General features: G+C 39.8%; 1 protein-coding gene across 1 annotated transcript in view; it reads left to right on the forward strand.

The window, feature by feature from the left end:
• myo3a (myosin IIIA) overlaps positions 1–16,530 on the forward strand; it is a 98,342-nt gene that overhangs the window by 17,942 nt on the left and 63,870 nt on the right. Inside the window, exons 3-6 of the mRNA XM_061237726.1 lie at positions 5,144–5,248; positions 6,785–6,884; positions 14,330–14,406; positions 15,939–16,084. Coding sequence (XP_061093710.1) covers positions 5,144–5,248; positions 6,785–6,884; positions 14,330–14,406; positions 15,939–16,084 — 428 coding nt within the window. The remainder of the gene's footprint in view (positions 1–5,143; positions 5,249–6,784; positions 6,885–14,329; positions 14,407–15,938; positions 16,085–16,530) is intronic.

The following is a 16,530-nucleotide window of genomic DNA, read 5'->3' on the forward strand; positions in this document are numbered from 1 at the left end:
ACCTCTCATGCAGGCGCAGAATGTACGTGCAACTCGGCCGTCGGCGGACCGTCGTTGCGGTGTGTTCGGCACAGCCAACATTAACGACGCGTATCGACGCGAGGCGATCTTTGTAGGCGCTCCGCGGCCGACCGTCGGTTTGGTGTGTCCGGGCCTTAAGATGTAATCCTGACTCTGCAGCTCATTTTTAATATGTCCTAATATAACCTTGTCCATCAGATGGTGGATATGTTTGTCTGTCATGGTTTTCCTTGACATTGGAGTATACCAATCATTCATAGTTTTTAAAAACTGTCCGAAGTTTGTCATTTTCGAAAAGTGACAGTGGCAGACAGCATCCAGCAATCAAGTCACATACTACTGCACTATTGATGGCTCTTGTTGAGCTTTGACTGTACATCTGCACCCAGGTCTGTACAAAAGATGCCGCACTTGGCTGAGAGGTCAAGTCACTTGAAGGAGCTTTTACAGCTTTATATTCACTGAGTCTGTACGGTGGAGTGGGGAAAAAAAAGATTATGAGATTGGATAAAAAAGAGTTTATAAAAAACAGATAGTTACATACATAAGTATTAAAGTATTTTCAAAAACACCACATATTAGCCGACTTATCTACCATACATCCTATCCTTCCATTTGACAGCACAAATGAATCATGAACAGGGAGACCAGGGTACAATGAGCCAAATGACATGTGATGAATGACAGCATATCAGTGACAATAAACTCAACTTATGTTGGTCTCCCCTAGCCCGAACTGCCTCACAATGTTGCTGGTATTACTTGGCATTTGCTTACCATCTAACATTACCACCTTGAGAGCGTTCGAGCCAGGTCTCCCCTAATCACTGATGTGAATTGTACTTGTAATGAGAGAGTGGCCTAACCAGCTGACATTAGCTAGTAACTTGGCTAACATAATAAAAGGGGGTTTTCTAAATACAATGTGCAAGATGACGAAGCTCCAGAAAACAATGCTAAAGCCATATATGGATGAAACTAGTTGGTAATTCTGTGTATCAGTGACATTAATAATGTCCAAATTGACCATGTCTGTATTTTTCATGTACTATCATATTGAACTCAGTGATACTCTGATAAATTTTACCCAGAATTGATACCTTGATTTGAAACCTGTGAGTTGCATACATTTCTTTTTGTACATCCATTTAACTACTCTCAAATATCTTTTTGTATTATTATCATCCTAATGTGTGTCTGGTCTGACAAACAGGTCTGATAGTCTACAGTTTTAGAACAATCTTACTCCAAATTCACTGGCGTGGGTAGCATAACGAACGCTACCAGTTATAGCTTAATACCTGCTGGGACATAATGATTTCTGCAGGCCCCAGTGCTAACGCAGGAGAACAATTTTCTGATTTATGCTACAATAAGCTATGTCTAAAAAAAGGACTTTATTGTTGTTTCACAACTACAAAGCATTTGTATGCCACATTGCTTAATCTGTTCATAATAAATTGTAGCGTTTTCTTTTCCACGTAATTTAATGATGACAGCTGATCTAAGCTGGGAGTGCTGTTGACTGACGTCAAATCGAGCAAGCCCACTGCAGCTGAGTCTACATGAAATCCTGATATGTTGCTTCGCTCGACAGGAGATTGGGCTGCAAATAGATTGCAAATGACTGGGTCTTTAAGGCATTCATAAACCCTTCTGTAAATGCAAAAATACCAAGTAGACTGCTCAAAAAGGTTCTGTGCCATATACTGTATAACTGCTGTCATATTGAAGTCAAATTATATTTTATGAATAAATAGTCGCATAATCTTTTTTCTAGAACATGTATTCAAACGGCTCCTGCAATTCATAATTCCTGGCAGTTCACCTAATTAACTGTTATTGGTAAGATACACTAAGGCGAAACATTTGATCGGCTACCCCTGTAGCCACAATTTTCTAAGGAATTTGTAACCCAGCGAATTTCTTAGAACAGGGGTGTCCAATCATGTACCATGGAGAGCCGAGAGTATAACCTATCACTACACCTGCTGATTTCACTAATTTACACACCTGCAACCAGAGAGGAGGGAACTAATTAGTGAAATCAGTGCTACATGATTGGGCACCCCTGGTCAAGAAGATGGGTAGACAACATTACACAGTGATAGGCATGTGACATTCCTTTGGCAAAAAAAATTATATACAAATATATACAAATATCCTCATCCTCATGAATAAGTGTGTTTATAGCTTACTTGAATACATCAAAAGCAAATATTTTTATTTTCCATTGAAGTATTTGTAAATTCTGTAAAAATAAAAATAACCACCACCATAGCAGGTGCCAAGAATTACACTGTATTTTTAGTTTGACAATAAAAAAGAAGAAAAGGGCAATGGTGGTAATTCAACGCAGGGTTCTTTTTTAGACTGAACTAAGGTAAACTGAGGTTTCCGAAAGAGATTATGTATGTATGTGACGTACAAATTAGAATTCAGAGCTCCTACTTATCCCCTTATGGTCTACAGTGTACGGTTAAGGTGTAGACAGCTCTGTGACTGGGATGTCTTTTAGTTTGCCAGCTGAAATGTTTTAATCTATGAATTGACACTCCACTGAAACCATGTCAAATAGCATGCTAAGAACATGGGTGTGCAATGAAAGACATTTTGTAATAATCAACACGGCAACCTTTATATCCCTTTATGTATATGCTCACAATGGTAAGGACAGAATCACCTAATACAGGCTGTAGTAAAGAATTTTTATTTCTCGCTCTCTTTCTCTATCTATGTGTTTTGCCCTTTATTTTATTTCAAAGGTATCTCCTTTTAAGAAATTACTGATCAAAATCGTAAGGGAGAGAAAAAAGATAAAACCACCTTTTTATCGCTAATATACAACCAAATGTATACGTTTCTTCTTCCTGTGATTTTCCTGTGCCATTTTGTCCTTTCTTTGGTGTACACATTCAAGGGCATTTTGATTTTCATCTCTTTTGGGGCAGACTTGAGACAGCACAAAATAAGGGGTTATTGTTGTTGCCATGGCAACTCATGGCAATTTTGTCCAATTTCCGTAAAGGGGTTGCCGTAGAACCAAAGAGATGTGACTCCTGTTCCATACATTAAAACACTGCTCCAATGCTAGTGCTGTTACCAAGAAATATGGTATTGTGCATTGGTATCAAACATTATTAGTGCAATCAAGAGGTCAAATGAGCCAAATACGATTATAAACGGATTTCTCATCTCTTCTATTCGGGGCAAATTCTATGTCAAGCAATTGAGAATTCTTCCTTTGAGCATTTATTGCTTTGCACTGAACGACTGAAATGGCAGAGTAAGACTGGATACAAAGGGGAAGGGGTGTCTAACTACACAATAGCATACTGCAATGGTGGGGTTTCACACATGCCTATTGTTCTGTCTAAACAAGTGATGTCAACCAATGTCCTGTTTCAAACAAAATGTGTTGTGCCCCCATTGTAATTATCACATTTTTGTCTCACTGAATGGTTTCAGATCTTTAGTTAACATTTTATATTAGGCAAAGAGAATAAACACATAATTTCTATTTGTTTTGTTTAATGAAAAATGTCATCAGACACCCAAATCACTTCTGTGAAAACTGAACACCACCTTTAGCTGCAATAATTGCAACCAAACCCTTCCTATAATTCAATATCAGTCTTTGACATCGCTGTGGAGGACTTTTTTGCCTTCTCTTCTTTGCAGAACGGATTTAATTCTGATAAATTGGTAGGTTTGCGAGCATTAACTCTTAATTCAGTGTGATAAATATGCAATAATATAGGAATTCAAGAAGGGGGAAAATTCACAGCACTGTACAGTATGTGAAAAATATCCAGGCATCTCTAAGCCACGTCATATTCTCCATGAGCAGTGTACGAGTGGCGTTGCTTTGCCCTTCTTTTCCTTATCCTAGGCACTACCTCTGCAAGAGTGAGGGTAATTAGACAAACGGTTACAGTACTCTCAACACTTGTTTAAGAGAAAGCAGAGAAGCATGACATGGCTCTAGTCTGACAGAATTCAGATGGCCAGGGGGTAGTGATTCACCGACAGAAGGTTACCTGTAATTATCCTCAATGCCATTTCATTCTCCATATTACCTTTGCAATGATTTCCATATGCAGGACATCGGTGTATATTATATGTATTATATTTATATATTTATATATTATATTTCTGTAAATATATTTACAGAACTGGATAGATTATTTCAAGTTCCATGTCAGTCTTAAGGGCACAATGGCAATGACCCAGCTGGGACTTTTATCCATTCCCTTAAGCCAAAAGTTCTCTGAGGCCTGTTACCCCCCTCAGAGTGTCATCTACATGCCCCGCACTGTGAACATGTCATACAGAATGGTTGCTAGCACAACACAAGACAATGTGCCATATTACAAAAGCATTACAAAAATATAAATAATTATTGCTCTAGTTTCTAGGGCTTGTTCAGTATATTCTACTTACATTTTAAGTACCTGTGATCTTTGGTTTAAATTCTGGAATGAATGCAGGAAAATATTTATACCCTACTGAATTTCAGTTGCACAAAGCAGAAAAAATATATATATCTTAATTTTCCAAGGTTAATACAAATTCACAGAATTAAATGTGTTGCTTAATTTGGAGACCATGACCAGAAGATCTTTAATAATTGCAATGTTTAGTCATCAGTAAAGCTGAGTAAATCCTTCTTATGGAAATTCTTTCCAAAGGCAAATTCTCTCTCCTCTGACTGCCTCTGACAGATAAGGCTTTAAACGATTGGAGAACAGACTTCACTGTCAGGGCAGCAGCCCATCTTAAAAGCCAGATTCACTTTGACATCGTCACGTGGTTTACAAATCCTTTATCTTTAAGAGCAGTATGCTAGAAATGAAGCTGAGATAAAGATTTCTTTGTTGGGCTATGGTCTGCATTTGCTGAGTCATGCAAATGCTCCTAATAACAGCGGTTTTGTACCTGCACATTTACAACATCCACAAAAAGCATGAATCCTAAATGGTGTAATCTTTTTCTGCATATGCAGCATTTCAAAACCGATTTAAGTCATGTACAGATGTGCAGGTCTTTGGATAGTATTCTATTTTTATGTGAGGGAATTGTGAAAACCATTCGATTGTTCTGCTTTTTTTCTGCGTTCCAGCTCTGCAATGGTGGATCAGTGACTGATCTAGCAAAAGGCATGCTGAAGAGGGGAGACCGAATGGAGGAGGCCATAATAGCGTACATATTACATGAAGCACTCATGGTAAGCACGTGTCCACAGTTTGTATGTGTCTACGTGTACATACACTTCTAAGTGTGTAAACACATTCTGCTATCCTAATGAGGACTCCTTACGCGGACAACGTCACAAGGACTAGCCTGAAATAAGGAACGGTGCAGCAAGAGCAAAAGGAAGCATAGAGCAAAACACACTGTTTAATGTTGTTGCTCTTTGCATCCTGTGGTCCTGCTTCCTTGTTTTGGGCTAGTCCTTGTGGAGTTGTCCGGGTAAGGAGTCTTTATTACTTTATTGTCCTGGCTGTTGATAACCTTATAGTCCTAGTATAGTTAACCGGCTTGAAGCACATCGGGGCTCTCCATCTTTGCATTCTGCTAGCCTCTCTGGAACATCTCCCACATAGCTAGACAAATTATTTAACCAGCCATAGCTGTCTTTTAATTTACGGTATGCTAAATTGTCACAGTACAAGACAGATACACAAGCTCTCATTCATGCACTGTGCCTATTGTTATAGACAAGCAGAAATCAAACTTTAATGTATTCAATCCTTCATAACCATAATCCATACACATGTCTTAAAGTATATATTCCAAAAGACTATACAATTTTAATACTTGTGCATTTTCACACAAAAGTTTTTTTTCATCCACTTCCTGGAAAATTAGATTTTACGAGATTTGACGTTGTCGTGTACCAGTGACCAGTACAACAAATGTCCTTCAATTTACCATTCCCCTCCAATCAATATCCTGTTCACACTTCTTTTGTCTGCACCCTTATTTGGCGTCCCCCTCCTCTTTGCCGTCAATCAAATCGACTCTCCACCCTTCAAAAATTCCCCCGAAAGATCCGCTTCACTCGTGCATATGTCATATCACAGAAGTTAGGCTCTAACTTCCATTTTAGCTTGTCTTTAAGACCTGTTTGTGACCGACAATGTGGAATTGACGTCACTGGTCGCAGGAACATTATCAACATTATCGCAGGTTTATACTGGAGTGCGCGACTGGAGTGTGTTCAGGACAATAGAGCACTCTGGACTATAAACTGGCCTATAATCTCACCACTGCAGGATAAAACAGGACCTGCAGAATGCTGAACTCATGGTCATTGATGCAATGCTTGGTATCTGTGTTTGTGAATCGTGCTGACTTACGCAAAATATGCTCTGCTCATGATACAGTTTTTTGGTTTGCTCCATGATGGCCCTTTAAAATTGCTCTGGATAAAAGGGACGTCTGCCGTATTAATAATAATTATTGCAAGACAGCTATTATGAAAATATGGCTCCTGTTAAGAGCCGCTTGATAGAGTTCTGAACTTATGGCTATGATGAATTTGAGGCAGAGGGGAGAAGAACGTGTGTAAGCTGCAGTCTGCTGCATAGGGTTTAACACGTTGGGTGTGATTTTATTGGAAGAGGACATTTTCTCCCCTTCTCGCTCTTCGGTCTCCCTACACCTTTGGATGCCATGTTTAGATGCATGAGCAGCATCCTGTAACCCGTTCCTCCTTAGAACTGATGTGGTGTGACAGGCCTGTCTCTTCTCCTGCCAGGGGCTCCAGCATTTACATGCCAACAAGACCATTCACCGTGACGTCAAGGGAAACAACATCCTGCTGACCACTCAGGGAGGGATTAAACTGGTCGACTTTGGTTTGTAATGATTCATTTGTGTGTGTGTGTGTGTGTGTGTGTGTGTGTGTGTGTGTGTGTGCACTTATCGACCTATCTAACTGGGGACCATGGTGTCATCACACATCCACGAAGTGGGACATAGAAACCAAGCGGGGACATTTTCTAGGTCCCCTCTTGGCAAATGCTTTTGCATGCTAAAATGATTATGTGTATGCATGGGAAAAAGTGGGTGGGTTTTATACATCAAAATGTGTTTGTACTGTATGTGTGTGCTAGTTCGTATGTTTGTGGGTCTGTTTGCTTTTGTGTGGTACACATTGCATGCACATGTTTTGCACACGTGTGAATGTTCTCCCCAAACTAATGGGCTAAGCTTTTACTACCATGCTGTTTGCAGAGTTAACTGCCTCCCACTTTGTAAAGTGCAGTGAACATTAACAGCACACAGGAAGAGTATAGAGAGTCATGACCAGTAATGCAGTTCCAGGGAACATTGCTTTTTAAAGCTGTGCATTAAAATCAAAGCAGGCCTGCTCATTTGTCAGCAGTGCGGAGAGCTTTAATGTACGTATTGTTATGGGTTCGCACTCAGAAAATGTAAAACATTTTCTTGCAGAAATTAAGCTCTTGGCCGTCCTTGCCTGATGCAAATAGGCCGAAGTGGCCCCCTCAAACCCTTTAGTCTAATCCCTGTACTGGATCATTCATTTTCTCCTGAGGGGGTGGAAGCATAGGCAATCAAGCATAGTCAAGCAGTTTTAGAGCACGTGCAACTCAATTAAACCACATTTCTTTCTGATCAAACAGACTCTAATGGTGATGATTTTTCTTCTGAAAAATTTGAGAAACATGAACAGGTGTGGGGCTGGAAAGACTCATAATTGTTGTACCTGGCTTTTTAAAGATAATTATTCAAAAAGTATTTTTGCCTGTCTCTAGCTTTGCAATCCTCACTTTTTAAAGTGCAGTTAAATGATCTAGTAGTTTCCCACTTGTATCAGTAATATTTTGGGTATCTCGTATGTAAATATTTTAATATAACAAACAAGTTTAAGTCAACATGCGTTGTTCAGAGTAAATGCTATTTCAACTGTTAACAGTAAAATGTACATTTAGCGATAATGTATATTATTATGATTAATGATGATAAAGGAGTGAAATATTTTTTTGCTAATTTCATATATACATGTAGTCGTTTTAACTTCAGCCAGGCAAAAATGATACTTCCCTAGAGTGCTTTCTGAAGACCACAATCAAAATGTATTGCTGCATAGGCTGCTGTACTACACTAAATACCAAATTGCTTTTGCCATCAGTTGTTCTTTCTGGCTTTTTTATTAACCGTGACTCAAGTGTTCTTTCTTACTCAAGCATTGTCATGCTTTGTGGCACAGCGTAATACGAAACTTTCTTTTTGTCATCAAATACAAGTTGCTTGCTTCATTTTATAAAGCATTAAAGCAAATGTCAGTGACCTTAGATTGGCTATTACTAGAATGTTGATAAGACTATGCAATGCAATGCAAGGATAGACTACACCCATACAGTTTTTTCCCTTCCAAGGATAATATAACGTAAAAATTGCTGTATATTGGTCACAGTCTCCAGATCGACATCTCCAGATCAACAGGCTCCCTTGCATGGGCCCACATACTGGTCTACCTGAATTATCTTGCTGGAAGTAAATTAAACCATTTATTGTAGCACTGTAATCTAAATAGGCTCCAAATGTCTTTAAATTTCGGGAGATTTTAACATTAGGCTACATTTGTTATGAACACAAGCAATGGTTTTTGAATTGATTTAAAAACTTTTAATTAATAAACTACTTGTTTTTCTTTGCACTACCGGGATGTTAGTAAGTCATGTTGGAGTACCAACTGTATTTTTTCCGACAGTTGGCCATCTTCCTGGGCTAGAGAGTGCATTATAGCATGCCTAAAAATGTGCAACCCAAGCAGTGCATTAAGCATGAAAAAGTATTTTAAAGAGTTTCCTGACCAATCTGTCATAACCATGGGTGCCAATTCCTCCACGGAAACTCATTAATTGGCAGAAACCTCCTATCTCAATATGTCAGGGAAAGTAGTAATACTACTACTGCTACAGTGCAGGATTAATCTGGAGGGTTTGATCGAATAGCATATGCTTGTGAACTGTGCCACTGATTCAGTCCCCCTGAATGTCTCTTTCCATTAGAGAGCGAAGATTCAACTTTCTGAAACGGATAGTGGAGTGTAAGTGTAGCATTTGGCGTAGCAATACCATACTATCTGTTTTGAAGAATCTGCATTGTTTTTTTTTAATGTAAAGCAGGGTGTTATTAATGCCAAAAAAGCTTTTAGACCCTCAATCCTGTTTCTGCTCTGCAATGCTTTTCAGCGCCCCCATTATGATAAACACCCTCTTTATGTGGATTTCTATATTCTGTGCAAAATTTCACTTTGAGCACTCAAGATTTTTAAGTGACACTGCGTGATTTCAGTCTAACGAACACGATGTTGTGTCATTAGCTTTGAATGATAACTATAAGCAATTGCATTCATCTGTTTTATGAGAATGGTGTGTAATAATTGAGAAGGAAAAACCATGTAACACTTGCCTCATTTTGAAGGACTAAGCTTTGTAGTAGTAATGGATGTATTGAACATACCCAATTTGGCCCAACTCATTTTTTTATTTTTTTGGCACCCAACATGGGCCTGCAGATATCCAATTCTCGCCTTAATGTATCCGTAAATGCAGCCACATTAAGACGCGTACCCCACTGCTGATTTGCGGCGTAGACAACCACGTTTCTCCTCTGAAACATGTGGTGTGCACTGCTGAAAGATGTGGTGTGTACTTGTTTTCACGCTGCAGTCATTTACATTTACATTTACATTTTTGTCATTTGGCAGACACTTTTAATCCAAAGTGACTTACAAGTGCATAGGTTCTACCACAAGTCAAAGCATCACATCCATAACTAGGAAAGTACACATGGAATGCTGTTCTAAACATATAGTCGTAATCAGAAGTGCCATTTTTTTTTTTTTTTTTTTTTTTTTGGGTAGACAAGGAGGAGAGGGATATCAGAAAGGGGGGGCAGGGGAAATCAGGAGGGAGGACTAAGGTAGAGTTTGAAAAGGTAAGTTTGAAAAGGTAAGTCAAGCTCACAGAGAGTGGAGTCGGTGGTAGACCTTCCATATGCAGCTTTGACATGCGGCCCACGGGTGTCCGATCGACCAGTGGAGCAGAGCGGTGGAATGTGGCCCCCATCGAATGAACCCTCACAACTCTGGGAGATACCAGCCTCACACCCTTGGGGCTACCAGCTGTAGTCAGGACTGTCCCAGTCCAGATCCCAGCCAAGGCCATGAGGCTAATCATCAACCTTCTCTTCCTGGTTTTAGCACCTAAAATGCCCACAAAGCGTTCACGAGGAGCAGTCACGTAGGTTTTTTTAAAACTCCCTAACCTTGCCCCCTGAGCCCAATTCCCCCTCCCCTTCTACCTCCTGTGGTCAGGAGCCATCTTGTACAAGTTAGAGGCAGCGACTGTGCAGTAGGTAAATGGGAAGCCCTTACTGTATACAAACTGTGCTGTAACCCATCCCTGATTCATCCACAAACTACTATGATATTGTCCTAATAACACAATAGCATAACAAGTTGGTACATGGGGAGACATTAGATGAAGGAAAAACACCTCAAATACATTTTCTTGTGGGAAGAAATTATTATTTTTACCGTATTGTTACCATTGACTTGAAAGGGGTGGCTGAAACGTCTATACTGGAGCCAGCTGCAGTGGCACTAATGGGCAAAGTCAACAAGTTCAGAAACGAAGCCCGGTTTTGGCCACTTCGTCCGAACACCGGACGAACAGACACCGACCGGGTTCAGATTTCAGTAGCCGAAAGTAGGGCCTCAGTTCCAGATATGCTCAAAATTAAAAGCATATCTGTTCACGTTGGGTTCAGCCAGTGATGCAGCTTCCTCAAGGGGATAGAGATAGTAGGGGAGGTCAAGTGCTCCATTTAGGGAATGTCATGGCTAGGTTGTGGTTAGATATGTGGCTTTGCCTGCCCTCTGCCTTGTTCAGCACTGAATTTCCCTCAATTTGCATTTGTGGATTTTAATGAAAATGCTTTGTATGTTTCTCCTTGGTCTCTTTTTGAAAATCACCCCGAGAGGTTGCAGCTGTGTAGGGATTCGATTTCTTTGAATCTGCATTCTGCTGTCATATGAACTATTACATAACTTTCATCTGCTGGGTGATGGTGAGACTAATTCAGCTGCAGTACCTCATGACGCGAATGGTAAAATAAGCGATGATTGCTGTGTTTTGCTGGTGACTTGTCCTTAAGGGCAGGCTTACAGAGTATGGAAAATTCCAGGATCACAGGGCTGAAAGGATTGTCAGAAAACATCCTGGCATAGATGCTTTAGGAGCACTGATTGAGAAGAGACTTGAATTTTCCCAACTCTGATCACTTCCCTTTGCACACCACCTGGAAATGAAATAAATTCAGTATTTTCAGAGTATTTTCAGAGTATTTTCTTGGATGTCACGATGGCTACAGTTGCGCTGCACCAGGTAGCTGACCCAAAGAAGTTCCCCTTATTTTGATTTGCAGCCCGTCACAAATGAATAATTTCAGAGATCATTTCATCCAGATAATAGAGGCTTTTGTTTTATGATGTGATGTTATCTGCTCTTCCTCTGTTTCTGAACCAGAGTGTATGAATCAATGCCTCTGATACAGAATCTGACATTGTATTCTCATATTTATCAACATGGCTGTTGGGAAAATTAACAAAACAAGTTTACTGAACCTCTGCAAGTTCAACATATTGCATTTGTGAGGATTAGAATACATGAGTTTCTTATCATGTTAAGATAAAATATAATGTCATTTTTATTTTTAAAACGTGTTTAACATCATGAATGTTTAAATCACATTGTCACATATGAGCATGGGGAGGTCATAAACCAGAGGATTTGTCTCCAACATTTATGGAAGATTATTATTATTGTCTTTGTTATCATTATTATTATTCCAATTGACTGTATTCTGCCTCTGTATCCAATATGAGTGCCCTACACTGTAAAACATGACACCCTTACTGTATTTACTCCAGAAAACTAAGGCAAGATAACAGATGTTACATGTTATATTTATTTAATCAATAATATTATATTATACAGTAAATATATTTGTAATATGTTTCTATAATGGGTAAATATGGTGTATCATATATAGTGTAAAGTAAAGTAATGTTGTGATCGTGATAGAAGTGCAGATGAGGATACTCCAGTATACTTTGAGAGAAAGTGTGGGGGGTGGCACTGAAGGCTTCTGGGAGGTGGTGGTGGTGGTGGTGGTGGGGGGGGGGTAGAGGGGGTACATGTGCCTGGCACTCTGTGTATCACGCTGCGATAATCTTAACCGTGAAGCTGGGTATGTTGTGCGGAGTGCACGGTCGGCTGAGCAGCACAATTGATAAAGCCCCCGCAGTGACTCATCACTGAGAGGAAGACATTATTGGGCGAAAAAGGGGCCAAAATAGAATAGAATAGAGTAGAAAGCGGCTTTGCAATTTCTTCATAAATATTCAAATTGACAGCATTATCTCTCTGATAATTATTAAGTATCACCCAGAGGCTTTGCTTCGGGGTAATGTGCTGGAAAAGAAAGGGAGAGTGGAAGTTTTCAGTCTGTGTGTGTGTGTGTGAGTTTGTGCGTGTGTGTGTGAGAGTGTGTGTGTGTGTGTGCAAGCATGTGTAGTTTGTCCATATATGTGAGTGTGCGCTTTTAGGTGCGAGGGGTGGGTTTTTGTGCATGACAAAATGCGATCTTGTGCATTTGTGTGTGTGTATAGTGCTTTGTGTGTGTTTGCGAGAGAGAGAGAGAGAGAGAGAGAGAAAGAGCAAGAGAGAGAGAAAGAGAGATTGTGGATGGCCGTGTTTGTGTAGAAAGCAATTTCGAGCACAGTGTGTCCATCTCGAAAATATTTCTCCCTCTTGCATTTTCATAATCGCTTGTGATCATTGCTCATCATTTCTGACGCTACTTAAGCTCGTGAAGTCTGTCAAAGGGCAAGAGAGCGGGTCTACTGGAGGAGATTTATTTTTTTATTTTGAAATCCTTTCCATCCGATTATGGGAAGCATCAACATTGGAACATTTTGTAAAATGGTGCCTCTGCCCTCGGGGCCTCTATATTACGCTACAGTGAATACCCACTCCCCTGTGCATGTGCTAATATACATAAATAGAGAATCTCTCACAAGCCGCCATATTCACTGGGCTTCTCTATGGCTGTAGATACGGTCTGCTCCTTTCTTTCACAGTCCATTAGAGATTGTCACGCTAATTTGTTTGGACTGAATTCATGGCTGCCAGCAAGACACTGGTGATCGTCCGAGTTCTTTTCCATGGGCGCGATAATACAATAAAAACAGCCGAGAACTGAACAAAATGAAAAATAAAGACATTTTAGAGACTTGAATCATCACTAATATTTTATGTAATTACCTTTGCTGTTTCATTGCAGAAGGTTCTCTTTTCCTATTATATTTTTGCATGATAGAGTATCTATAATTTGGTGTTATATAGACTTGTTTAACATTTCCCCATTTTTTTTTTTCTGCGAAGCATCGAGACTTTAATGAGAACATTTTTCCAGTGTTGTTGTTAATGTTCATTTTTTTCATGAATAAATATTATTGCAGGTGGGAAGGTTGGGAGGGGGGGAGTGAATGATAATACACAGCTCTGGCAAAGGAGGTGTCTTTGCAGAAAGCAAAAACAAAAGTAAAATCCTCCTTATCTGCCGCAATGTTTTTCATTCTCCATTCAAATTATTTCAGGCCTGGGTAAATACTGTGGGTTGCATAACTATTTGTATCTCAAAGTGATTTGCCATTTGTATTAAAGGTTTGAATTGTGTGTGTGTGTGTGTGTGTGTGTGGTTGTGTACCTCCTGCATGCGTTGGTGTGTGTTTTCAAATGTGTGGGCTAATGCTCTTCAGATTTGATATAAAACATTACGACAGGCACAATGCCCTGTGGAAGCATAAACATCTTCTGTTAAAAGTTGACAAGTAAGGATAATGTGTTTTAGCTCATTCATTATCTCAAACCAAGCTATTTAGTTAAATATACAAGTACCATTTTTCATTATTTTAACATGCAACCGCTGAAACCCATCTGGATGGAATAAAAGTATCTGCAGATCACAGCCCACGCTAAACCAATGCATTTCAGCACAGGGAAACACTAACTGTACACTATAACATCTCTCAGAACATTTGCTTGTCTTGTAAAATGATGGATTTAACCCAGCCCTATTGAGTACTATTTAATGGCCAGGGCTGCTTGTCCTGCTTGATGGATATAACCCAGCCCTATTTAATACTTTGGCGAGTGCTTGTCCTGCACTCAGTTTGACCCCCCCTGCCATGTTCTCTGTCCAGGTGTGTCCGCGCAACTCACCAGCTCGCGTCTGCGTCGGAACACGTCCGTGGGAACGCCTTTCTGGATGGCCCCAGAGGTAGACCTTGTCTCGTACATCTGTAACCAGCCATTAAACGTTTCTGAAGTTGTTGCCTTCTTTTACTGTAACGGGGGGATTGTGGGAGTTATTGTCATGGTGACAACTAATTCTGCCTTTGTAATTGTGAGCATTGCTAGGCGGGAATGAATGCAGTTGCCTCGCAAATAATTGATAATAACAATTGCTAATAATAATTAGTAATAATTAGTAATAATTACTCGTTTGTAGGACTACATGTTGAACGCCAGTATATTATATAGTAAGTGAGTATATGCAGTCATTTTAAATGTCAGCCATCTTGAATGTTCTTTTAGCTTTAATGTTAACTTTTCTAATATATTGAATTATTTAAAACGTTTTCTCTGTAAGCATCCTAATTCAGAAGTCTGCAGGCTTTTTTTATCATTCCTTTTATAATTTAACTTTCTTTTTTCATTTGCGTGCAGTACAACAGTTTACTTATTTTTACATGGAGTTTACATACAGGTGCATTAGAATAGAGCAAAAGAGGAAGTCCAGTTTTTGTAGCCACGACTACGTAATCATTCAAACTTATTTGAAAGAAAAATAGCTTTCAAAGCAGGTATCCAAAGTGAGGCAAGCCATTGCGAAGCCACGGACTGATGGTTCTCATCTGCTTGAGTTCGAATGAAGAGAAATTAGATATTTTTATTTAAAATATTTATAACCATAGGGGAAGAAAAAAGCGGGGCTGTCCCTTGGCTGACAGATGGAGTAAATTAAGGAATGAGACCGGTTAGGATGCACTTTTCTAAGAACCGCAAAGATTGACCCGGGTGTTCATCTACAGTAAGCCAGATTGATTGTGTTCTCAGGAGCTACAAATTAATTTCATGCAAGGTTGCTGCACTTTGACAGAATGACACTGCTGTAGTAGTGAATATTGTTATTGAGGGGAAAGGACACATTTTGCACTGATTGTAAGTAAAAGGTGAGTCACCTCAAGTTAATTCTTTCTTTCTTGATTTCTGAAGTCATGTTTGATTTTAGTACCTTCCTCTCTAGCCTTTATTTTTTTTTTTACTTTTAAGGGTTTTATTGGGTCGGTTCTTCAAGTGTTCCGATATAATGGATGTTGGTTAACATTTAGTTTTGGCCAGAACACAAAACAGTTTCATGAACTTACTTTTTCTTCAGACACTGATTACACCTGATACTGCTATATGCTATATGCTCAATGATAGTGCTATGTGCTATATGGTCAGGACAGAATCACTGATTACAGGCAATAGTAAAGAATTCTCTCAACAAGGGAGGGCTTGTTGTACACTTGACTTGAGTCTGGTAAAGGGCTGGTGTGCAGATATGTCCAGAGTCAAGGGTGTAATGTGTTGGTAGGAGTTAAAGATGGTTTTGGTTTCAGTGTGAATTAGTTGAGTGGTTAAATCAAGGAGTATCACAGGTTTCTCTCACTCTCTCTCTCTCTCTCTCTCTCTCTCTCTTACACTCTCTATCACTCTCTCCCTCCCTCTTTCTCTCTTTGATGTGGATGCCGTGATTCACTTCAGGTGATCGCTTGTGAACAGCAGCTTGATTCGACCTATGACGCTCGCTGCGATGTCTGGTCCCTTGGAATCACCGCCATTGAGCTGGGAGATGGAGACCCGCCACTGGCTGACCTTCATCCAATGAGAGCGCTTTTCAAGATCCCCAGGTGAATACCTTTCTTGGCCAGCTGGTCTTACATCTAGTACATACTAATGCTTGAGTGCAGCAAAGGCTGCCAGTACCTACCAAACTAAAAAACCATTCAACCTTCACAGTAAATTATTATATATAGCGATATGGCTTGGCACTGGTGAATTAAGATGTGTTTAATTGTGTGACACAATTGCTGCACAGTGGCTGCAGTAAAGCAATAGTCCGGGTGTGGTGGATGTTTGGTTTTGGAGGGAAAAAAAGATTAGCCATTGGATGCCACTGTTTTACCTTGTCTGATGTAAGACGAGTTCCTGTCGATGGACTGCTGAATTAGAATGGATTTGGATATCAGTTCAGTATTTGCATAATTTAATGCCGAAAGGTCCACACGCATCAGCATTCTCTTCCTGGTTTTAGCAAAAAACGCCCATGAAACAAAGCTGTGATCAGCTCTCTGTG

Source organism: Conger conger, chromosome 4 (genome assembly GCF_963514075.1).
Source record: "Conger conger chromosome 4, fConCon1.1, whole genome shotgun sequence".
NCBI classification, from domain to species: domain Eukaryota; kingdom Metazoa; phylum Chordata; class Actinopteri; order Anguilliformes; family Congridae; genus Conger; species Conger conger.